This window comes from Anser cygnoides, chromosome 3, assembly GCF_040182565.1.
Source record: "Anser cygnoides isolate HZ-2024a breed goose chromosome 3, Taihu_goose_T2T_genome, whole genome shotgun sequence".
In the NCBI taxonomy this organism is placed as follows: domain Eukaryota; kingdom Metazoa; phylum Chordata; class Aves; order Anseriformes; family Anatidae; genus Anser; species Anser cygnoides.
In genome coordinates, this window is record NC_089875.1 from 4,004,957 (window position 1) to 4,030,841 (window position 25,885).

At 36.7% G+C, this 25,885-nt stretch overlaps 1 protein-coding gene across 1 annotated transcript in view; it reads left to right on the top strand.

The window, feature by feature from the left end:
• The window catches only part of TASP1 (taspase 1), an 83,983-nt gene that overhangs the window by 21,613 nt on the left and 36,485 nt on the right, over window positions 1-25,885 (top strand). Inside the window, 6 exon segments of the mRNA XM_066993414.1 lie at window positions 1,373-1,452; window positions 14,559-14,665; window positions 15,750-15,803; window positions 15,805-15,840; window positions 20,330-20,449; window positions 21,305-21,383. Of these exon segments, the coding sequence (XP_066849515.1) occupies window positions 1,373-1,452; window positions 14,559-14,665; window positions 15,750-15,803; window positions 15,805-15,840; window positions 20,330-20,449; window positions 21,305-21,383 (476 nt within the window).

The following is a 25,885-nucleotide window of genomic DNA, read 5'->3' on the forward strand; positions in this document are numbered from 1 at the left end:
TTCTCGATCACTAGCTTACCTAAAAGGAGACACTTGAGTTCTCCCAAAGTACCCAGTAACTTACTCTACAGTATCTCGCAACATGAAAAAATATTTATCTGGAGCTACACTAACAATGGTAAGAAATACATGCTTAACGATTCAAATTCTTATCTAAAGAAACTTTTTTTTTTTGAGACTTAGGTAAGGAAAGACTGAACTTGTAATGGTTGTGTCATAGAAAAGATGGAAAGTACCACTGCAAAACACCACATACTGAAAGCTGCAGGTGTCAGATATAATGCTATCAAGAAAATTTGCAGCAGTAGTAATGCCAATAAATCTTCTATATCAGTAATGTTCTCAGGAATTGATAGTATTATGTGGTCAAGGAGACTTCTGCATAGCTGAAATAACTTTTTTAACCTCATATATTTTTAACCTCATATATTCATAATTCCGATATTTCTGTAAAGCTTTTTGAAATTATTCTAAGTCCTCAGTCTTTGCTTCTTTTGCCCACTAGGCAGTTGTGGTATTCTTATTTCAAAAGGGAAATAGGAAGTAGTGACTGGAAACAGGTGTCCTTTACTATGTTGCTGCTGTTGCTGTTTTTCAATAGCTTTCTGAAAATGTGTAATTTTCAACTACCACATTCCCTTTTTCAAGGATTCAGATTAATTTATCTAAGGGGAAGTGGTGTAGATAATTGAGATAACTTTTTTTTTTTTCCTAAAAGGAACATGTCTGTGTATAACTCTTGCCATCATTCATTATCATGGCAGTATGTGCTATCTCACTACTGTAAAATGTTAAGTATTGACTACAAAAAAACTTAAATTTTTTTGCCCCGCAGTTATGTTAAATATTCAGTGGACTTGTCTCATTTGCAGATGCTTGATAAAACACCAGACTTATAGAAAGACAGATAGACTTCTGTCTTTCTAAATAAAACTTATTTTTAACTTGTGTCATACATCCCAAAGTAATTCTTGATATTCCAGTAGCACTGACTAACTTCACTGGAAATGTCTTACCATTTTTTTTGTCATTCATCCCATGTCGTTAGTCTTCAGGATCTTACTCAGCTGTTATAGAGAGCGAGCCTATGGACAACTTTATGCTGTTTTAGCTGCAATTAAGAGCTGGTGCTATTTGGTAATTCATTTCAAATTTAATAGCACGTGTTTTTATTCAATAGTAAACAACGTCAGAGCTGCATAGTCTTTTAATGAAACTACGTAAGGTTGCCAACTGAATTATAGCTGACACTTCTGTGAAATGCAGAGAGCTTACAATTTTTAAATGACCAAACCAAATAGAAAAAATAATTGCAAGGAAAGGGGGATTTGTTATATGGTTTTGTTTAAACTCCCTCTTCTGTGTCTCCTAGCTTTTTAGTTGGTGAAGGAGCTTACAGATGGGCAGTTGATCACGGGATACCAGCATGTCCTCCAGGTATCATGGCTACAAGTGAGTAAACTGGTGGTGTGAGTAGGAAGAACAGGACAGAATAATTTAAAATAGTGCCTCATACGTTGAGGTGCACATCATGTCACTGTTCTTAACATTCAACTAGCTTATGGTATTATGGTATATAAGGATGGTTAAGTTTAATCATTTTCTATTAAGTATCTAAATAGCAAAAATTAAGAACTGTTACTTCAGCTGCATTTTAGCAACATGTAATTCAAATGAATTTGTGATTCTAGGATTAAATACAACAAAGGACTTTTTTTTCATTACTATTCTTTAACCAAAATATAGACTCAAACAGCTCAAGTTGTGATCCATCTTGGATCCAAAAAGCACCAACTAGCCATGTATGTAAATAGTCTCAGATTCTGTAATTACATCCAGCTCTGATTCTTTGTCCAGGATTGTGTGTTGTAAACAGGCCATTATTATTATTTATTCTTTTAAACTTAGCTGGTCTTTTCTTCATCTAATATGGTGGGATGACCCAGTCCAGTGTGACTCAAAATATACTGTACACTAAGAGTGGCCAGGTTTCTTATAAAAGCCTTCTTTTTCTTAAAATAAACAAAGTGTTTGGGGTATATTGATACACCTTCTACAAACTAGGCTAAAAATTTGTGCATGTACCCATGGAAAGGAGGATATAGTTCCCCTCCCTTTTCTTTCTCAGTCCCCAACCTTTTGGCAAGTGCCCTTACCATTAGTTTGTAGCTTGTTATTTTGGTGAGAACAAGCCTTATACTTCCTATTTTTCCTGTGCAGGAAATAAGTCAGAGTTCATTACCAAGAAGACAGACAACTATACAATATTTCTTTTTTTTACAGTTTAAAAGATTACTGCATGAAATATGTGAGTAGTCCCAGAAATTGAAACCCAGGGCTGCTATTAAGGCTTTTATTGGACGTACTTCTAAATGTAGATAAACATCCATAAGTTGCAGTTCAGAGTTGATAATACTCAGTACTCAAATGTAACCCCTGAAACAGTAGTACTGTTACACTTGATCATACCAATTTTCATACATATTCATGATGCATTCCATTTTGAAAAAAAATTTTGATTTCTATTCTCACATGACTTAAACTTGCTCCATCTACCTGCTATTCAGATCAGTATTTGCAAAACAACTTTTGGGCCCAGTTAAGCGAAACAGCTTTATTTCTTTGACTTTAGAAAAGAGGAAAAACTTCTAAAGGATTTTTTTTTGGATGTATTTTCTGTGTATGTATAGGAGATACTCCAGAAGGAGAGTTTCTTGACTAGCTGTGTTTGAATGCACAAACGTTTACCCTGTTTCTAGTACCACTGCCTTTCTGTTGTGACAGAGATGATTAGTTTATAACATTAATTTCCAAATGTTCTTTTGTTTGCTAAAATTTACTGCGGTCAGAGCAAATCTACATGTGAAGGCTTAAAAATAAGGATGACCTTACTTGGTTGACCCTACTTTGGTCTACCTAACGCAGACTGAATTTACATTGGAGACATAGAAGAAGAATAATCTCACTTGACGTATTTTCCACAAACTAGCTCCAAAAAAATAGTGATTTCTTTTTGTCTCCTCAGCACACTTAGCATATATCTATTTGGCAAAACAATTTCCATTAAAACTTCTCCAGGATTGAGAAGTTAATCCCATTGCTAAGTCAATGCAGAAATGTCGTTTCCTGTTGCAATGTCAATGAATAAAGGATTGGTATTAAATATTGGTATTGAAGTAGCCAACCACCTCCCCCTCCCACCCCCAGACATACACCCCACTTCCACCCAGGTTTATATGCAGCGAAGTACACATATATATGATTATATGCTTGAGTCACTGCACAGGATGGACCCGCTCTGGGAATGAGCTGATGCTGTGAAGCAGGCTGTGACTGTTAGGACTTGTGTGCAGACTGTCACAGAATCATAGGATATCCTGCGCTGGAAGAGACCCACAAGGATCAGCGAGTGCAACTCCTGGCCATGTAAAGGTTTTGCTAGAATGACTTCAGTTTAGGGTACTTGAAGGGTACGCTGGAAAAAAACAGTGGCAAAGAGACTTTGTAATAATGAGCAAATTTCTTAAACTGAGTTCTTCACAGATGTTCTCCAATTCTGTTGCTTTTGCATAGCTTAAATTATAGTCCATAGCCAATCGAATTTACAGAATGGAGGTGTTAGACTATTATAGCGTTGTGCTTCAGATTCCTTCTCAAAAAAAGATGAGATGAGTGTGACCACTATTTAAATAACTAAAATGGATATATAAGAAAAAAAAAACACACAACAACAACAACAACAAAAACAACTGCCTGAGCAACTTAAACATTGTCATTTTCCCAAGAATTTGAGTATACTTCGTTGTGCAGGATAATCACTAGCTTGTACATTTGATTTTTCTTTAAAAAAATAAAAAAATAAAAAGGGCAAAACTAAACAAAAGCATGAAAAATCACTTCCAGAAAATAATAATACATTGATTTCCTTAACAGTCCTTAGGAAACTTACTCTCTTAAGTTGTAGACTTCTGGTTAGTGAAGCTGGAAGGTAACCACTATCACCTTGAGTGTTACATGCAATTGTTGTAGCTGAAAGCAATTGGAAACTGTCTCATGGGTAACATGCAAGAAAGTCAAAATTGTTTTTTTTTTTTTTTTCCAGTGTTACTAGTGATTTCAGAAATTGCAGTGAAAGAGAAAGCTGTTTTCAAATAACCACAAAGGATCTCATTTGAAGTGAGCTTTTGGACTATATAATGCAAGGAATTTCAAAAATTGGGAGAGGTTTTGATTATGTTTGCTATGTAGGGTTTTCGTGGAGAGTAGGGGGGGTAAATTAACTTGAAATGATCTGACTGTTGGGTAGCTGTGTAAAGTGCAGAACCAAAGTAATTGCCAAATGTCAGGGAAAATATGCCGGTAACTTAATTAGAAACAAACAAACAATAACAACAACAAAACACCAAAAAAAAACCAACCACCAAAGCTCTAACTCAAACCGTAGACACATACTTGCAACAAGTATCAACAAGGAGAACTAGGTGCATATGTTCTAGCTTCTCTGTGCTGCACATGGAAAAAATATTCTTGGAGACACATTATTCTGTCTCCCTTTTCCTGGACCTGAGAAGGCAAGAGAAATGTTATACTTGCTATAAGGCTGTGGGATTGTGTGGCTGGTTTTATAGTGATGGAGCTCTCTGTATGATCAGTTACAAAGAAAGCTGCATGATCAGCTTTGTGGTCACACTCCATAATTCTCAGAGAACTTTCAAAGTATTTGAGCACCAAACTGAAATGACATTTTAAACCATGTTATTTGTTGAACTACATTAAGGTTATGTCAAGGCTCACCTGCTTTGTCTTCTTCGGTTTGCCAAGTGTGCAAGGAAATGGGCTTTCTACTGTATGTAGAAATCTGGTGGCTTCCAGTAGAGTGAGTGTTTTTTCTTTTATTTTTAAAAAAAAAAAAAAAGATGAAATGTGATCTGCTTGCATTGCCTACAGACTGCAAAAAAGCTGAATTTAATAATTCCTGCCCATACTAGAGCCCATACAAGCATATGATAGTACTTCATTACCCTGCGTAAGAGAGACTGCTTTGAAAGTGTGATCAAAATTTTAAGAGTGTAATTACAATTTAGAAATTCTAATTGACTGTATCATGCAACCTCTCATGAATGTTGAATGTATGCTTTACTCTAAATTGGCAACATAAGTGTGAAGTACAGCTTCAACTGCCAATCTCTCTGCTTGCACTACTAATAACCAAACCACTTTTATCTCTGTTTTTCAGTCCAGCCTATAGTAGATGCAAAGCAGTTGATTTGACAAAGATAACGTGGTACAAGACAACATCTTGCAATTATGCATCTTTGATGGTTGATGCCATCAGCCCTGGCTGGGTGGGAATGTGTATACTATGTATATAATGTTAAGGTGGATCTACTTTGTACAATTGTGTTTGAAAGGGGGAGTTCAATTTCTAGCAGCCTAGAAACTGGCATGAAACTGGAGATCAGCGTTAACAGCCGTAAGGCCTTTTATTTGTGAGACGGTAGTTAATGGCACTTCATTTAAAATCCAACCAAGGCATCACAAAGGGACTTTAAGTTAGAACGTCCGTTTTATATCTGAAGCTGTGGTAGACCTAATCTAGTATTTGTTGCAAAAAAAATCATAATCACTGCACAGCTAATGCTGCTGAGTATGGTCTTCCTACTTGACATAACATGGGGCTGCTTAAGTATACAGTCTTTAAAGAGAAAGAGAAGTACACTCGTGCAGTGTGCTTGTACCTCCAACTCTAATGGTGTGGAAGGGACCATAAGCACTTCAGTAAGTTGTATTCCTTAAGAGCAGGAGCACCTACATCAGTAACTGGAAACCAAGCGTAGCCAAAATTGATGCTTGAAGAAAAACGAACGAGCTGAGTGAATGTTTACCTCCTTTTCCCTACCCCATTTGCTGTCCTAGACAATAAGCTCCTGAATTAGGACTGGTTCCTGCATACCTAGAGGCGATCGATGGTATTTTGTGCTCTTGAGCCCACATTAATTTCTAGCATCAGTAAAGACCTTCACAGCTCAACTATGGTTTATTTGAATAACTGCCTCTTTTTCATTATTCCGAGATCCGCTGAATAAAATCTGCTGGTTTATTGTCAGTCACTGACTCAGAATCCTTCTTCAGTTCTTCTGCCCAGTGCTTATCTTGACAAAGTTAGCATCATCAATTTGTATCATTGTTTTGATGCTGCTATGTGTTGGTTTGGCATTCCAGTTGTAACAGGCCATTTACTCCTGCTTTGTTTTCTCTTACTTTAACCATTACAGTATTTTTTATTGTCTATGTAAGGATATTCCTTTTTACCTTATGACTGTTTGGTTTCTTTAATGAAGGAGAGACATTTCTAGATGCCATGCAGATGGTGATACTTCTACTGCCAGGATATGCCTCCCTGTGCATCGGTACTGCTAATATTTGGCCTGTCTCTCTTCCAACCCTCCTCACACCTCCTCATTTTTTCCTCCACTTCACTATTGCAGTAAGAAAAATGTTTGTCGTATTGCTGGAACCGTGCTAGAAGGTTCTGCCAGTAGCTCAGGGCAGTGGCATAGACTGTGATTTGGTTCTTTGGTTTTAGGATGAGAAGGAGATCTGGAGAGAAACTCAGGGGTTTGGGGGATTTTACTAGGTAGCTTGCTTATCTGCTTTGTGTAGTGGAATTTCTGAGTGCCTATCTTGGTTTAGGAAACTAAGAAGTATCTCTCAGAAGATGCTTCTTTTTAACACTAAGGGTTGGTACTTGTGTTCTATAATATGCAAATTAAATTAGCCCTGGTAAATGCAAGTTTCACTTGCACACACAAAAAAACAAAAACAAACAAAAAAAAACGGATGTGGTGTAAAGGCTCCCTGGAGCTGGACATAATATTGCAGATTCACTTGCAGTTCTGAAATCCAACCAAATGCCACCTATATGCAGGCTGTAAGTTAGCCTGGAAAAATTTTGGGCCAAAACACCCAGAAGATACTTTGAGTGAAAATCTTCCAGGGAGCAGAAAGGGCTGCCTGATGAAGAGAAAGGGGTTTCTTCCAGGATGTAGTAAGAAATGATATATTCAGCAATAGTTTACCCTGAGTCCTTGCCACAAAGGACAGATCTGTATGGTAGTGCTCTGAAAAGATAGGTTAATTCTTTTATACACTTCTGATGCAGAGTATTTTTTTCCTTTCATGCTGCTGTCTGTCAAAGTATGGCGACATGGGAAGTAGCACTAATAGTCTTTGATCTCAACAGAAGCATAAGTGGTGTTAATTTGTCATTTAAAATGGCTTTGTTAAAACAAAATTTATTTTCGTCTGTCTTTACTTGTGCCATTCATTTTAGCAACTGCTCAACAGAATTCCTTGTTGGATCATTTTAATTCCTGTGGGTTAACTAATTTGCTAGTATATTCCTTTTTAATTTTCTTCTCTCCAATAGCTGCATTCTCTTTTAATATGGAGTAAAAAGATAAAATGCAGAAAATTCCTTTGGGTTCTTTCAGTTGACTATAAGAAATGTCTGCCAGGGGGTGCTATATGATTGGTCAGAGCTCTGTGCTCCATCTGTACTCTGTACTCCAAAGACTTAAGAAGAGTTTTTGAGTTTTCTTAGTATTTTCAATTTACTGTTTGCTTTTAAACAGGCTTGCTGAACACTCATAGCTTGCATAATGTTTTGTTGCATAACAATTTGTAATGACTGTAATAGAAATAATGGAGTTTGTGTTCCTGGCTTTCTGTTCCACCACTGTAAATACAAAGGTATTGTCCTTTCCTTGAGTTCTGATTTAACGAAGCTAGAAATCTGTATCTGTTACTTGAGTCTGAAAACTTTATTGTCCACTTAAATATCTTACTGGTTTTTAAGCTAGCCTGAAAGTACTGAAGTGAATTGGTATGGCTTATAAAAACATGGGAATTTTATGGAAATGTGGACTTCTTATTAAAAACTTTTTGCATTACCTTTGAGCAAGAAATGTTAGTGTACTATAATAAACAGCTGGTCAGCTACAGGACTGTTTAAAGTACACAGACCTAGAATTAATAAGTAGATATGTATCAATTTTACCATTCTCAAAAAAAAAAAAAAGAAGAAAAAGACTGTCTTACATTTTGTTCTGCATATACAATTCAGTAGTTTGAAGGAGTCCATGAATAGGACAATTGTAACTTTCTCTCTTTAATAATATTTTCTCTTATCTATGTTCTTTAGTCCATTTCCACCGTTTCTTACAGGCTGTGAAAGAGGACTCAGGAAAAGTTCTGTGTAGTGTCTGTGAATAGGAAGTCTAAGGCCATCAGTAATGCTACTGGAAAATTATTAGAGGTCTAGGAGTTGGAGAAGACTGTTCTTTACTGAAAGGGTTGTTAGGCTTTGGAATAGGCTGCTCAGGGAAGTGGTTGAGTCACCATCCCTGGAGGTCTTTAAAAGACATTTAGATGTAGAGCTTAGTGATATGGTTTAGTGGAGGACTTGTTAGTGTTAGGTCAGAGGTTGGACTCGGTGATCTTGGAGGTCTCTTCCAACCTAGACGATTCTGTGATTCTGTAAAACAGTAACTCGGGAACTGTGCATCAGTCTAGTGATTCCCAAGTCTCAGTCTAATCATTGCTTGGTTGTAGAGTGTCCCATTTTATATTTATAAAATTTTGCTTTTAAGTTCAATAACTCCCTTTCTGTTTGCAGGTTCATTCTAGATGGTTTAAGGTCCACAAGCTTACATGGCTGTGATCACCTTGTATCGTTCTTTTGTTATGATCCCTACAATTCAAAACTAATAATCCAGATTTGGCTTTTCTTGATTTTAAGACTGGAAAAAACACCATTTTAAGACTCATGGACTTAGATTTTTTGTGCTGCTATAGAAATCAGATTGTGGACTTTGTCTGAATCCAAATGATCTCAGTTTCTTGGTGTTCTTTCCAGCTGGTGCTTACAACTGCTGTCACTGAGAATTTGTCAATGTACACGTGCCTCTGTACAGCCACGTGCCTGCGTGCACGTACAGCAGTAGTTTCCAACAGGTCAGTTTCCTCCAAGCTCAGTCTCAAGGAGAATATCCCTTGGACATACAAAATGTCAGGTCAGTTCGAATCCTACCTGTGGGTAGATGAAACTGGGGAGGACCTGTAAATATGTTGCTAAAACTTTTCTTCATCAGAGTTGATTTTGAAGAGCTTTATCAAAGGAGGAGAGCATGCAGCATGCAAAATTGTTGCATATACAAATACAAATGCAAATACAGAAAATTGTTTTTGAAGTTGTTCTGTTTTATGAATCAGAAAAGTCAAGTAAGGTAACGAGGGTTGCATGAGACAGAGGTGTGTGCAAGGTGACTAGGAGAAAGGATTACTGCTCTGGAATGATTTCGGGAGCGCATGTGACCAAAAGAGACTTAACAGAAGTGGTATTAGGGGGCTAATTGGATGAAAGTAAGTGAGCCTGGTTTACTGTTTGCAGTGCAGAACAGCACAGTGTAACCTCTGAACGCTAAGGGTTTAGTTCAGTGGTCAGGAGGAATTATCACAGAAGAGTGGTGTAGGACAGGGAATACAGTTGTGTTCCATTTAATCGGTTGCTGTATCATTAAATAGTAAACTGTTAAGATTTTGGGTTAAATATTTACTTGTACATAGTATAACATAGTAACAGGAGTTATGGGAATGATCAAAGTTCCAGAGTGCCAACAGGATTAGTACAAGAGATGAAAAAATGATGTGGAATTTTTATGGCAAACAAGTGTCACACACATGACATCTCTGAACCGACTCAGACCAATGTTCTGTTTCTTTTTGTTCCACTGACCTGCTTACTGCAGGTTACTTTCTCATCTATTTCTGTAAAATGGTAATAATGATGTAAAAACCCTATTAAAAAATGTATTAATTGTCTAGCCGTGGTCATACACGTGTAAGATGAAGAGCTTGTGCTAATGAATTATGTAATAAAGATTTTGTGGTTCTTTCTCATCAGTGTGCCCAGTAATACTGGAACCTTTTCAAACTGGGATAACCTGTAACATTCTAATTTTGAGTAAGATGTTCCTGTGAGATTTTTCTTCCACATTTATAGGTAATAAATAAGCACGTATTCTGACACCATCTCTGCTAATACCGACCACTCATGCAGGTGAGGGGTGTTGAGTAGGTTCTGCTTCTACCTGTTCTGTGCTCAGCCACTTAACCTACTCTGCAGGAAAACCCCTGTGCTTGCTTCAGCTTCCACAACTCTGCTGTGACTACGTATTCCACCCAGTGCTTCTACCACTGACTACAAATAGACCCAAAATGTAGGGCTTTTAGGTACAGAGTGCACATGGAGAGTTCCTGTTGGTACCTTGTGGGGTTGAAGGCAGAATGTGGAGGACTGGGAAGATGTTTTCAGGCCCTCGAAGATGATTTGTTCTTAATGGTACCCCATGCTGCATTGCAGGGGCTTGTGACAAGTGCCATAAATGTGAGAAACTGAAGTCCCGAGCTTTTAATAATGTTCTGGTTCTGCTATGCTTTTGTTGTCAGTCATTACATGTCTTTCATCTGGATGAGGCCTGAGTATGACATTTAAACGCTAACAGACAATCATTTTGTAAAGCTGTGGGTTTTTTTGTTCTTTTTTTTTCTTGTCTCCCACCAGCTCTGAAGTAGTTTTATTTATGATGGTATGTGCATAAACGAGAAAGCAAAACAGAAGGGCTGGTTATATTCTGTGGCTTCTGAGATGCAATTCTTTTAAGATTGAGTGTACGTACTATTACTGTGTAGTAATCGTCAAGGACTTTTATCTCAAGGCACATATCTGATTTTCATCTAGACTTTGAAATTCTTGAGTAAAATCAAAGGATGCTGTACAAAATTCCTTTCCATATATTTCAACAACAATACCTCTGGGCTGTACTACAGGAATTTTTCAAACTAAAATCCTGTCTGTTCCCTTACCACCCTTTTTCTAACTTCCTCCCCTTTCCAGTCAATAAGCTCTATCTCTTGCTTCCCTTTTTCCTTGGCCCAGGTGCAACATCAGGCTGATGTAGCTATATTGCATTTGTTTTAGGAAAACATACCTGTCTTCAACACTGTGTTGTCCTTTTCCTCTTCTCAAGCTTGGAATATGCTGTCTTGTTGGAGAAGGTGAGAGTGTTTTTTGTACTGTCATTTAGGACAAATGAAGTTTCTTTTTATCCTTGCATAGCAGAGTTGAGTTTTTGTTTTGCTTTAGGTGTAATTTGAATTATGAACTTGCTCTGTGTTTAGGTGTTTTTCTTCTATGTACATATAAGTAACTCAGGGAAAGGAGGCACACTATTAAAGAAACCTACCCTCCTCCACTCCCAGCTCCCTAAAAATGACACCCCCTCTCAATCCTTCCTCTGCCCAAGACCCTCAGTTATTTCTGATCAAAATTCATGTCATCCTAAAGAACTGAATGAACCACGACTGGCATCTCTTTTAACATCTGCTAGCATAACAGTATGAACTTGCCCACATGACAAATATCACGGTATCTTTCATGGTAGGAGTTAGTGATTAAGTTTTGTAGATACTGTGGTGGAAGAAGCTGGGAAAGTTTGTGTATTTTTTCTAGAAAAACACTATGCTAGCTTCCTTATCATAGTCTGTTCTGTGTTTGTCATTTAAGTGTCATATTAGTTATGGGGGTGTCTGCTGTACAGGGATAGGATGAGAGCGAAATGACATAAATTAGGATGTGGGAAATTCTGAATAAGTAGGAAAAAAATACGAATTTAAATTGAGGTTAATCAAATACTGGAACAGGAGCCCAGAAAATTTCTAGAATCTCCATCATTGAAGATATCCAAAATTTGACTGCATAAGTTCCTGTGCAGCACTTTTGCATTGGGCTTGCTTTTACTAGGAGGCTAGAGTACATGACCTCCTAAGGTACCTTCCAACCTACATCATTCAATGGTACTAGAAAACTGTCTTCTCCGTCTGTCTGCTTGACATCTGACATAGCTTAAGCTACACAACAAAATATGTGCCGCACCATCTCCTGGGGTTCTAGAGACCTTCTCATCCAGAAGAAGAGTCTTTGTTGGAGCAAAACACCACTGCTCCCCCATGAGATCAGCAAAGTAAAAAAGCAGTGGAGAGAAAATGCACGATAAGTCTTTACCCCAAGCATACAGTTAAAAGGCAGTTGAGGTACCTGTGAACTGAAAATATTTGACACCTCGGGATGCAGCAGTTTTTTGTTAGCCAAAATTACTGCTTTGTATGAGAGTCATTCATTCTATAAACATGGACAAAGTGGTACATTGCTAACCCAATTTCCTACTTAGTTTTTCTTATCAACTAGTAAAATGTATGCTTTGCTGTCAATAATGGTCTGTCTTCTCCTGTATATATCCTTGCTTACTGCTACCACTTTGAATTAACAGTGCTAATAAGATACTGTGATCAATGATGTCCTTCAAAGCAAATCTTCATTTTTTTTTATTGTTTTGAAAAGACAAATAGTATCTTAAAGCACAAAGTAAAATCTGAAAATTGCTTAATCGCTTAGCTAGAAACTGAGGACTTGAGTGGATGGAACGCATCTATTAAACTTGGCGAATGTCATATGTTGTGGAAGAAGAGGCTGGATGAGTAGCAACCAAGGTATAGTTGGAGTGATGATGCTAAGAGGTCATATAACAGCAGCCTGGATAGCTGGCAGAGCAGCTAGGAACTACCCCATGTGTTCCCAGTTTTGCTGCGGTCCTTGAGCGTATGTTCAAACTGGTAGGCATGCAAATATTGCAGAAGACTTCAGAATACCACTAGCATTCAATTCTGGAGTACAAGGAAAACTTATGTTCAGGTTTTCATGTATGGGCTTGTGTACTCTCATATTTGTCTTTCTTCTCTGGTTAGGCAGCTTTTTTCTGAATTGGCAGGAGCCAATGGCAGCAGTAGATAACAGGCTTAGGCATATATATCCCCATGTAATAGCTACTTTTTGTGAATACCGAGGCCAGGCACCACTTTTCCTCACCCGTATAAAAGTTCTGCTTGTAGATATTTGCTGTACTTACTGAAATTGTGTCAACTTGCAAATTTTCCTGTATAAAAGTTCTGCTAAAAACAATGTGCTGGCTTGGTTTATTTGGCGATACTTCAGTTTAACAAGTGCTGTTCTTGATCTATGGTTAGTTTGTTTACTCCCCCTGAATTAATATTATCAAGTGTTTGTTTTTTACCTCTTGGACCTTATTTCAAACATTAAAAAGTATTGACCAAAGTAGCTGCATCTATCAGCTCTGTATGGTAGGAAGAGTTCCTTTCGTGGTGATGGCAGATGAATACGTGTTTACAGTTTTAAGAAACTGGTATGTGTTAGTTTTTTGGAGAGAAATGCCATTTTTCTCATTATTTTTAGGTTATATACTTGAATAATTGTGTCAGGTTAAGGTTGATTTTTGTGGACTTAAAACAGGTTTAAAAGAGAGTTCACTAGATGATTTTGGTATCTGAATAGGAAGCTTCAAAGAAGTAAAATGCTCAGTCTGTGTACTGTGTGTGAGTTGTAAATGAAAGCGTTGTGTTCTTTTGGCTCTGCGGTATTGATTTTATTCATAGCCTCTTCTTGCAGCTGTTCTGGTCTTCTGAATAACAGGGATGTAGCTGTATTATGAATTTCATTTAAAATGACATTTTAAAAAGGTTATAGTTTAAATAGGAAACCTGTGCTTTTTAACTTCCACTGAGTTAGTGACCTACCTGAATATACCTCTGCCCTCCAAATAACTTAATTTTCCATGCCTGAACAAGTGACAAAAGACGTTGTTTTCCCCTCTTTTCTCTATATTTCAATGGAAATGTTATTTCAATATGTAGATAAAATGAAGTCATAACTGATTTAAAGTAAATTTGTCAATATCTGCAGGTTATTCACGGACTGAAACTTGTAAAATGGCAACTTGTCATTTTGGACTCTTCAGCATAACATTTTTTAAATATTTTTTTTATTGCACTTTAGAAAACACTTTCATTCTGAATGTGGGACTTAGATGTGGAAAATACATGTTTGTCTTTTCAAGATCTAGGTGGTCTTTATACTGTGTTGGATTATGGAACATAAAAATATTGCTTGATTATTGTGTGGCTTTAAATATATGGGTAAACATACAGATATTCAAATAAGGTAATAAAGTAGTAGCCTAATTTTATGGATATCAGAATGAGCTCACATGGTATCTATTTACTTGTCAGCAGTCAAAAACAATAATTTTAATGCAAGCCATTTATTCCATTCTCTTCTGTGTAGCGCTGCTACTTTGCCAAACAGAGAGATATTTAGACTGACATAGCTTCCATATGTGTTCTGCAACTTGTTTCTACTAGTTATTTTACCCATCACTGTTGCTGAACAATAGTAGAACTTTTTTTCGTTTAGGAAAAGATGTAAACATCTTGTACTGGAACTTAAATACTTTGTTGTAGGCTTTTTTTATTGATGCTTTTTGCTGAGAGTGTGGGGAAAGAGACCTCCAAAATGTAAACTTATCAGTATTTGTTTAAGTTAAGTAAGTTTTATTTAGTTAAATGGTTTTGAAATATTTTTATAGGGTTTAGTTTAGCAGCTTTTAAGAGGAACAAGAGGAAGCTGGAGTTGGCTGAAAAGGTGGAAACGGATCTCATTCAACTTAAGAAAAGAAGACAATCAAATGAAAAGGTTAGTTTGTGTTTCAAATTTTATTGTGTCATTATAAGCTTACAGCTGATTGCTAATAAATTTTGTGTTGTACGTATGGTCAGACTAATGTAGCCTCAAAAGATCCTTCTCCTTGGCCACCCATATGTTCGGATGATATAATGGTAACTTAGTACAAATTAAAACTTTCTGCCTTGCTATTTGAAAGCCAAGCTCTCACTTTGGATTTGTCTATGCTATGGAAAATGTATTTTGCCTATTTTGAAGTGGAAATATGACAAATGTAAACACAAACAGATAATTATTTCCTGAAACATTTTCTTTAGCTTGGGATCTCTGTCAGTGTTTCCCACTTTTTAAATGTTTCCTGAGCGCACTGCATTATGGAGCTGGAATTGGTGAAATTTGAAATATCAGGTAGGTAAACATATGCATCTGTGCATGCATCTAGCATTGACCTGGTCCCTATTACTTGTACTACAGAACTATTAGGACTCCCTCTGTTTCCTTCACTCTGTTAGTTTAAATTTAGAGCCTTTGTTATCGTTTGAAAACATAGATCACGGTATTTGTGTTACTGTTAAATTTTAGCTAAATGAATTAAACCCTTGTGCTTTATCTGGGGCCTGTGGCCATTTGGGTTGGCCGCTTCTTTTTGCTTTGGTAACCTGACTGACCACTGCCTTATTTAGCTGCATATGTTGGTATAAATAATGTACAAATCATAGAGAATTGGACTACAGAGAATGCAACTTTTTTTGCCATGCAAATGCAAACCAGTGATAAATTCAGCAATTTTCTTCTTTCTTCTCAGATCAGGACTTTTTTCTATCAGGGTGCTAATTTTCAGTGTTCAGGGAGGTAAGACCTGTAAAGAAAGTAAGGCTAGAGGAGGGAGAAAGTTATTTACTGGTTTTGCAGCTTTTCCTGTTTACGTGACTTCACGCATTTCCTTGTGAAACTTCCATTTCCTAACAGTGTTAAAATGTAACTGAGGGAGGAGGGGTCTCTGTGTAGTATTGGAGTTCATGTAATAAGGGGCAAGTCAATGCTTGAAACATATGCCAATGCATGAGCTTACCGACCTGCAATTTGAAATTTCAAGGGCTCCAGAGTCATGTGCAGCACTTGTGGGAGACCCTCAAAGGCCAATGATGGTAGGTAAAGGAGGTGATCAAATAGAGCTCTACTCACCGGTAAGTAATGCTGTAAAGTAACACAGTGGTTTTATCCACATTCTGGGTGCATCGTGTCCATGGAAGGGGGGTGAAAACCAAACCACGCTGACAAAGTGGACTGCTTGTCTTACTGCACAGAACATAGGATAATTGCAGTCTTAACTCCTCAAAATGAAATAGAAATGAAAAATTCTGTGAGCGTAAATTTTACAAGAAAAGTAGAATAGTTCTTGCTAAGCTGTTAGAAAGGGGCTGTTTATCAAGGATGAGGCACATGAACTGTGATCCCCAAACTATTGACAAAAATATTGACAAATATTCGACAAAAATATTGTCAAAGCTGAGCTCTCATAAAATCTTAAAAATATTTTTATAGCTACTTAAATACATGAATACTTAAAAGTAAGCATTCCCATCAAGGTTAAGTTTTAATTGTCAAATACTCATTTTATTTTTGTTTGTGTTGTGCTTCTCTGGAGCTGGGGACCTGTCCCTGTAAGCAGGAATTGGTAGCTGTTTTATTGTTTGTCTACTTTCAGTCTCTTACCTGCTTCATGTGCCGCAGTACTGCACAGTTGTTATAAACCCTGGTCATTTTTCATCTCTGAAATTTGAGAAGTCAGGAGAAGAGCAAGGTAGAAAGGATGTTAACAATTTTAAATTTGAATGGAAAACATAACTGAAAGGATTAAGTAAAGATATAGTATCGCTAACCAAGAAAGATAGGTCAAAATCAACTGGAAGCTTAAGCTGTTAAATTTAAATTTAACCAGCTAAAAATGTACAGTTTTGAAAACGTAGCTTTTGATAAAAATTTAAGTATACTAATCTGAAAAAGAATGAGAAGCTGTTTAAATGTAATAAAGTTCCATGGGAAAACTAAATATAAACTACACAACAAATTATTTTTAAATTGTGGTACTACACTGTTAAACCCCCCAAACTGTTTTTGAAATTGACTTGTTAATATAAATTATGAGCTTAAGTTAAATATGGAATTTGTTAACAGATATGGCCAAGTAATAATAAAGTTTCCTCGGGAACTTGCAAAATTTCGAAGTTTAAGGTGTTAAATTTATGAATTAGATACATAAAAAGTTATGGGCAAGCAAGCTGGATCACTTATAGTCCCTTTTGGACCCATATGGAATTTGGACTTATTTTAGAGTTTTGACAGTCTGTTAAGTTTGCCTACTTTAAAATACATATATATATGTGTGTGTGTATATATATATATATATATATAAACTTTGTGAATTGTAGTATTTAACACATTTCTGTTGATTGTCATGGTATCAACTTGACAGGATCCTGAATCTTTCGATGTTCATATGGTTTGTAGATCTGAAACATGTCATTGAAAGTCTTCTCACCAGGTGCATTCTTCCTGGAACTCCTCAGGGGCGTAATGCCTTTTTGTATGGAGAGGTACAGGCAATACCTTTGTTAGATTGTGAAGAATTCTTCGTTCACTGATTCAGAAATCATAGGGTTGTTGGTATGCTTTATGTAGGTAGAAGAGTTTTAAGGCTGAACTATAGACATTTATGGTATCACTCACAAGTGTGTAAAGTCAATAGTGTTGAAATGGGAACAAATATAGAGATAAATCTAGAATAGATCCAGTCATGTATTTTCCCATTGCATGTGGAATAGAACTGGTCCATGCTGGTTTTGAGTTTGCTGAGTAAAGGTAAAGGTAACATCAGCAGTGATTCTTTTTCTAATCACAATCTACACCCCAGCCCCTACTTCTGTTCTGTGAAGCAGAATGCAGATTTGCTTTGTTTTACTGGTACAAATTTCCTTGAGAAGGCTGGGCAGGGGGCATGTTAAAATAGGCATTTCCCTTAAAAAAATAAACAAAAAATTCCAGCCTCCTAAATTTCCCTATCTAAAAATAAAATAAAGCCAAACAAGCAAGCTATACCACTGTATTGACAGCAAATACTGATATGAAATAGATCTTCTTTTAAAGTAAATAATTTTTAAAGAAAATAATGCTGAAGAAAGTTTTCATGCAACATATATTTGTAAATGCTTGTGGGTTTTTGATTAAAATATCTCTGAAAAAAAATGTGCAAGGCAAATATTTTATGCAAGTAAGAGCTAGATCTGAAGTTAGATGACAGATTGAGCAATAAGATGCTGCAAAAAAAGGCTGCAAGCATTTTTTCTTTGCTGTCAGATGATATGGAAAACATACTGGTCTATTCTGAGCCTCATCTATCTACCATGTATTTCTGTTCGTTATGGGAACCCCAAGTCTTTGATTTAACATGAATTAAGATTACACAGGTGGCCTTTATTCTGGCATTTCCTAACTTTGATGGGCTTGATTTTCACATCTGTAGTTGTCTATCAATCTATTTTTTGTTGTGGGTATAATTTCCTTTGATAAAAGAGGGGGGCAACGGATGGACGACAAAACCTGCATCCTATTAGTATTTCTTCTCTATACAGAAATCATAGAATCATAGAAGTTTGGAAGAAATTTATCCAGTCTAATCTTGAAAATCTCCAAGGGCTGGGAGTCTGTACCTCCAGTGAGCAGCCTGCTCCACTGCCCAGTATCTTTGCAATCCACTTAGTAGTGTTGTTCTAACTGGGCTAATAATACCCGAATTAGGATTTATAATTTTTCACCTCTCCTTCTCTTTTCAGTTATTCTGCTTTACTTTTAGAGCATTCATCTGTTTTAATATTGAATATGGCCAGCTCCTGAGTGTAGAACTTGTTCAGGTGTGTAGTTCAAGAGTGGAAGCTTACTGTTGTCCTGGGTTAGAGCTGAGGATGACACTCCTGCTTAGGGGTTCCAGTTGCACGAAAAATACTGTAGAACACTGTAGTATTGCATTATATGTATTTCATTTCAAGACTGGTGCAATATTAAGTCAATTAGAATATTTCAGTTGGAAGGGACCTCCAAAGATGATTTAGTCCAGCTGCCTGACCACTTCAGGGCTGACCAGAAGTTAAGCATATTGCTAAGGGCATTGTCCGAACGTCTCTTGAACACTGACAGGCTTGGGGCATCAACCATCTCTCTAGGAAGCCTGTCCCAGTGTTTCAGCATGCTCAGAGTAAAGAAATTGTTCCTAATAGCTAGTTTGAAGGCGTTATATCTATGTGAAGTGTGGCCAGAGTATCACCAGCATGAGTCTCATAGGAATTCTGCTTGACGAGTGACTCTGCCCAAGTAAATTTTCATTGATGATGGGAGCTTGATGATTTGAAGTTGAATAATTAAATATAGATTTTTTTTTAGTTTGCTTTTACACCTGGGTTCTAGTCCAGAAAAAAACATGTTTATGTGAAAAAATACAGCTTAACATCCTTTGGGTTTATTTGCTTGAATAAGTTTTATTTTTACTTTACTTTACATTACTTTACGTTGCTTTACTTTACTTTATGTTTTAAAGCAGGTATATATCTACAGAGGAAAGATCGATCAGTTCAAGGGTTGAGGGCTTGTGCAGAAGCAGTGTTTATCTTTGGAGTGTGTGATGGATGATGTATCGGTGTTGTTTATTCATTTTATTTTATGTATACTGCATCCTGTGTCCCATTAAAAGCGTGCAGTTGGGCATGAAGTCAGAGTGCCTTGCACTGGCTTGGGCAGAGAAGGGAATCTAGGGGAAGCCTAGGCAGAGGGGAAAACTGCTCTTTCTGATAGAGTGACTGAGTGTGGTGTGTTAAAGAAACAGGGGAAGGAAGGGGAGATTGGAGGGTGAGAGGTGAGAGCTAAAGTGTTTGTGAGACAGTAGGCAGAGAGCTCACATCAGGAACAGATGCTGAAAGACCCCTGCTTTTAGGGGAGGAAATGTGCCTCGCAAGTGATGGAAGTAAGGAGACGTTTTGAGCAACGCAGAGGGAGTGGAGGGTAATTTGTTTCAACCAGGAAGCCACTGGAGATTGCTAAAGTAAGAACAAACGTGGCAGAAAGAATCTGTCCGGGGGGGGGGGGATTTCCTGTCTTGCTCAGAATATTTGAATGTTCTCTTTACGTGGTAAATTGCTGCTTGTGAATTCTGTTTTCTTTTGATTTGGTTGTGTGTGTGTGTGTCTTTTTTAAAATCGTACATAGCTTTAAAGATCAGAAGCCTCTGAAAATGCCACCTCAAAGCTTTTGGGAGAGGTCTTTTGATACGATATCTTTGGAATGAATTCCTGAATCACTTCTTAGTGGACAAGTGTGCATCACTAGCATAAAAGGATTTTTGGTACTTTTGTGAGTAAAGGCAGGTAATCTAAGCACTGGATGAGTTGTGAGATGCTTATTTCCTTCTCGTTTCCAGAGAAGCTTTCTTCAGGTCTTGTCGGAGGCAAGAGAACATTTTGGGAAGATTCATGGCAGCATCACCAGTACAATATGCATGATAACAAATCTGTTTTGTTGATGGGCCTGCCATTTGGTTCTGTGCACGTTAGTTTGCACACTCCTAAAAAGCATAATCTGACTTTAATATGCTAGTTTAGTAGTTATTTCTGTTTGTGTATCCTGCAGGAGAATGACTCAGGAACATTGGATACAGTTGGTGCAGTTGTTGTTGACCAAGAAGGAAATGTCGCTGCTGCTGTCTCCAGTGGAGGTTTAGCACTAAAGCATCCTGGAAGAGTCGGTCAGGTGATTATATGTTTTCACTTGGGAATGCCTGTTCAGTAGAGCTGTGGTAGCAAACTGATGTTCTTCCTCCCTTTCCCATTAAACTCTGAAGGTATTATCACTGTCTTGGAATGTAAGTTTTGTTTTTAGTACCCTGCATCAGTGTTATAAGACATTGATAGGTAAGAACTTTTTCTTTAGTTACCTTTTGCCAGAGCTCTTAATATTTAATTTTCAGCTTAAATACCTCTTGCTTACTACAAGTACTCTCTTAAATGCCTGAAGTGTTTTTAGATAGGATTTTTATCAATATTTAGGGAAGTTGTCCTAGTTATTCAATTTTTAAATAATCTTATGAATTGGTAGAAGCGACAATGGTATTAAAAGAACAAATCAGTTGTAGGCATTCTTTATTGTTATTAAGCAAGGGAGTTTTGAAATGCATCAGAAATAATGCCATACTCTGCTGTAGAGGTGTATTTTTGGTGCACTTTTGCCACTGTCATTTGTCTCTTTCAAAACATATTAAAGATTTCCTTTTGGAATAGGAGAATGAAAGGAACTTTATATGAAAGGGAGCAGTTGGCATTATTTTGTTTTGATATTTATACTTAATTTTCTCTAAGGTTAGGTTAGAATACTATACCTCTAGAGATAATCACTCAGTTCTGAAGAGTACTATTGGAAGATACACCGAAGTGGATTGGAATTTTTATTTTGACTGTTATGATTTCCTTATCTGTTGTATTAATACTTGGATTTTTCTCAGGTTTCTTTTTTTTTTTTTGTCCTTTTTGTTTGTTTGTTTTTTAAGAGATTGAAACAACCCAATAGCTTGGATATTTAAATTTATGAAAGATGTGTTTCTTTACTCAGGCAGCTCTTTATGGTTGTGGCTGCTGGGCTGAAAATACAGGAGCTCATACACCTTACTCCACTGCTGTGAGTACTTCAGGTATTTGCTACTTTTATAAATATTTCAAAATGTTGCTATCTCTCTGTAATTTGTTTACAAATCCAAAATAGTTTTAATATAAATGATGAATTAAAATATTATCATTATTTCCATAATGCATTCTATATTTGTTTCACTGTATTTTATATATACACACACACACACACATATATACGCCAGTATTGTCTTTAAATCCATAAATTAATCTCTGTTGGATGCCTACATCAGTCACTGTACTTAACAACCACTTGAACTTTTATTGCACTGAAAGGATGTGTTCTATCTGTTATGTTTTAAGAGACCTGTTGTCCTTTAAAGAACTGTTTTTAGAAGTCTAGTACTGTTTTAAACAAAATGCATCTCTAACTGTAAGCCTTCTGTAGGGGACTAAGATAATTTGAGGGTCCTTAACATAAGAGGGTCCCTGCGATACAAAAATGCTACAAATTGCACTTTTCCCTCCAAAATGGTTAAGTATTATTTTAAGTGAATATTTAAGTCATTTTGTTCTTCACGAAGCTCTCGTTTCCTCTTAAATGGAAGAGGAAAAGGCAAAAGCAAATGACTAGAACATATATCTTGGAAATCATTTATTCAGAAATTGTGAATGCAACATCAGAAGAATTAGGGTGGCTTCTCTTCCGTTTGGAAATCTCAGGGTCCTGGACACACAAAAGTATTTTGTTCATATTATGCCTTCCAGTCTGCTGTCACACTGAGCTGTTCTGTTGGCTGGAATGCTGAGCACTGGAGACAACAATTGTAAAAACAAGTTTAACAACAGATCTACTAAATTTAACAGGACAGGAGGAATAGTAACAAAAGAAAAATAATAAAAGAGTAGATAATTAGGATAATAGCTCATAACACTATGTACAATTGGAGAATGTAACCCAAGATGTTTCTGACATGTCAGGAACAGACACTGAAAAGATAACTGTGTTGTATTAAATACCAGATAAATATTTAGAACGCAAAAGTTTTAAGATGAAGTTATGCAGGAGTTGCAAGTAAAATTAACAAATAAAAAGTAAAAGCTGTTGAAAGAACTGAATTTCATCTTATGATTGATCCTGGTTGTATGAGCAGTATTAAACAGAAAAACTACTTGTCAGGATGCAAAATCTATGATACTAAATGCAGAAGTGTTGGAAGACATCTCTGCACAAGAAACACCATATTGATTTTAGTTTAAAAAATGCTTACTCGTGTAAGCAAATATATGTAAATATTGTAGAATTGGGGACCATAGTAAGTGGTGAGCATAAGGCCAATATTGGAGATTGTTTGTGGAAAAGCTGAGAAGGACACCTTTATTTAATTTTTTTAAACTGCTCTTTACAAAGTCAGCTGGATTCGAAGTCTATGTAAGTACAGACAAACATCCTGATATACTTACAGGAGGTTGACTGAGTTTAATGATGGCCTTAAACAGAAGTCTCCTTTCTTTTATGATGGTACTAATTTTATATAATGGTAAATACTTTAATGTTACGCTATTTATAACCCACACACACACACATATATAAATGTATTTCCTTGGTTCAAGTCTTCTAGCTTCCATCGCGTTATATTAATACCAATCACAGTTAATTGAAATAGACTGCTGGCGGTCTATGAAGCATGGCCATCTGTTTATTCGGTGATTTGAAATTCAGACTAGCGGTGTTTAATTAAACTCTCGTTTCTGGCTTTCCTTTAAAGTTTGTGTGTGTGAGAGAGAGAGCAAGAGAAAGAGCGGGAGATAGAAATGTTTACAGGAAGTGAGAACTCTTCTGTAATCAATACCATTCTTTTTTCCATTTTCAGAAGCTCATAATGTTTTATCTTGTAAATAAATTTGTTTTCTAGATAGCCAGAGACTATTTTTCAGTGATAGCTAGGGATAAAAATTTGAGCCTTGAGAGTTTGTTGAATCAGCCTTTATATTCAATGTTGAGAAGGGATATTTTTTGGCATTAGTTCTCTGCAAGCAATTTTTAAGAGCCAGTGTTTGTAAAATATTTTAAGATCCCTGTCTTTGGATTTTGGAGATAAGAAAAAGATTGAACAAGCCAGGGAAAACCTCTGGCATGGGGAAGGCAGTCTGGGATAGTAATTCAAAGTATACAGAATACAAACACTTGCATGTCGCAATCCATTCAGAATTGGCAGGAACATAGGACTGGACACACTGGGTCAAAGTAGAACTCCAGACAGTTTGGTGTCCAGTTTCGAATAGAGGGTGGTTGCAGGTCTGCAAGGAAAAGTACCGGACTAGGATTGGCACCTCCACTCTGTTATGTAACCTTCTAGCGATATGCGACATCGGGGCTTTACAAGCTGGAGATACCTTTCTTTTCTATAGGTCAAATGACTTTCTAAAGATTTCTTACTTGTGTTTGGAAGCTCAGTCATTTAATCCTTGATGGGAATGTTTTTCTTACTGTGATGACTGAACTGTGTAGAAGCTTTCTTGGAAAAAGAAATGTCAGTTTGAATGCCACAGTTAATAATTCAGTTGTTTATGTACTTGGATTTTTATTAATTTTGTTCTAAAATCCTTCTTTCAAAGCTTCAGCTTGAGACGTATCTTTCACTGTTTTCCTCATAAAAGAGAAGAAAGACTACTTCATTAAAAGTACTTCCAAAATTCATGTAGCTTTTTTTAATGGTCATGTATTATTTGAAGACACACTTTTACATCTTGATTGTCTGTTGGCCCTGTGGATGCTGGCTGGCTTCCTGCTTCTGACATACTCAAAAAGGATTTAGTATTAGTTGTTATGCCTTTAGCAAGTTGTTTCTCAAATATTGGCCATTTTTATCATGGTTTTACATCGGATGTGTCAAAGATGGTGGTTCTGAACTTGTTTGGGCATGACTTCAACTTGTTGAATGGTGTTTTCTTACCTCTAACAGTCTCTTGGCCTTGTTGTTTAGTCACACTGTCTTTTGGCTTTTTTTTTTTGGCTTTTCAAAAGATACTTTATGGTTTATAATACACAGGATATTGTAAAACTCATATTATATGGATATAGTTCAGCAGGGGGTGGAACAACTGAAATCAAAAGATGATGACAGGAATGGGGAGACTTTGGAATTTAGGAATGACTTTGCATGTAAAGGGCCTTGAATTCAACGTCTATTTTGTAACTGTTAGTCTGAAACTCAGTTTATATGTTAAACGAGTAAAATCTTTCTGAGTTCTGCATCGTTTTTTTGGGAAGACATTTTAAAGCAGGAACTTTGAATTATGTTACAATTTATGTTTTTTCTGATAAAAAACCAACATGGTTTAGGGACTTCTGGCAGCTTAAGGATAAATATTATAGGAATGCTGTAAGTATCTCAAAATGAGTATTAAAATTCAAGAAATTCAGAGAATGTTGCTGTTACAGACATAGGTAAGATACCTGTGCAGCCTTAACTGTGGCACCTAACAACAGAATGCAAGAGCCATTCCATGCAAGAATGGTGGTAGAGATTGAGTGAAAGCATGCTAAATAAGATAGGCATTGCCAATGGCCTTTATTTAGCATAAAGATAAGTAGAAGCTAAACTCTTTTTTGGTTCAGAGTAGTATAAAACCACAGCTTTTGCCTTTAAAAGCTCACACATGCATTTGTGCCCGTGCACACACGGACATGCACACACTTGTGTGTGTGCACACAGAACAGCCTCCCCTTTTAAGCACCCAACCCTCCCAAAAGCCAAAGGCACACTCCAAGGGTCACTTGGAACTCTTTAATAAATATTTTTTGTTGGTATATGAATATAAACACAGGAAGATGGGTATTATTTGGCAGGAAAATATTTGTGAACAAAATCCGACCACAGGAGAAACAATTGTCTGCCTTTTGGCTGTACTTTAAGAAAACATTTCCTATTTTTTCCTGAATGCAATATGAATTAAAGACATTGTGCATATTTTTTTCATTCAAAATAATATCAACTGTGACTTCAGGCTCCTCCCCAGCTGGGACTTCCATGATGATTGTGAATATTGGTCTACTAACTATGCCAAGAAGAGGCAGTTTATGTTTTTCCTGGGAGATAAGTTGAAAAGTAAAAATTCTTTTTTGGAGATACAGAGCCTTAGATATAAAATCTACAGTAACAGCTAATGGAGGAGAGTTCGAAAACGGAAGTGTAAGTGGAATTTTTGAGTGGAAATAAAGAGACGGAGAATTATGTGTTGCATTCCTTTTTAACATCTTTACAACAGCAGCTAGTAGAAAGCATCCTTACCCATTCTTCATGTATGGCTGGTGTGCTTTGTGTGTATATAGCAGCCAATGAAACCAGCACGCCCTTTGGTACTGCATTTCTGAAGATAGACTTAAGGTCTTGGGTTATTTAGAAAATGCAGAAATTCTGTAACACAAAGCTGAAAAGTCTCTGACTTTTAGTAGAATCCATTTGAGGAGCATGTTTGGTACATGAATGTTGAAGTGATGTCCTAATTTAAATGGGGCTTAATTATAATTTACAATCCTAAAGAAAGGGGAAGAGTACAATCT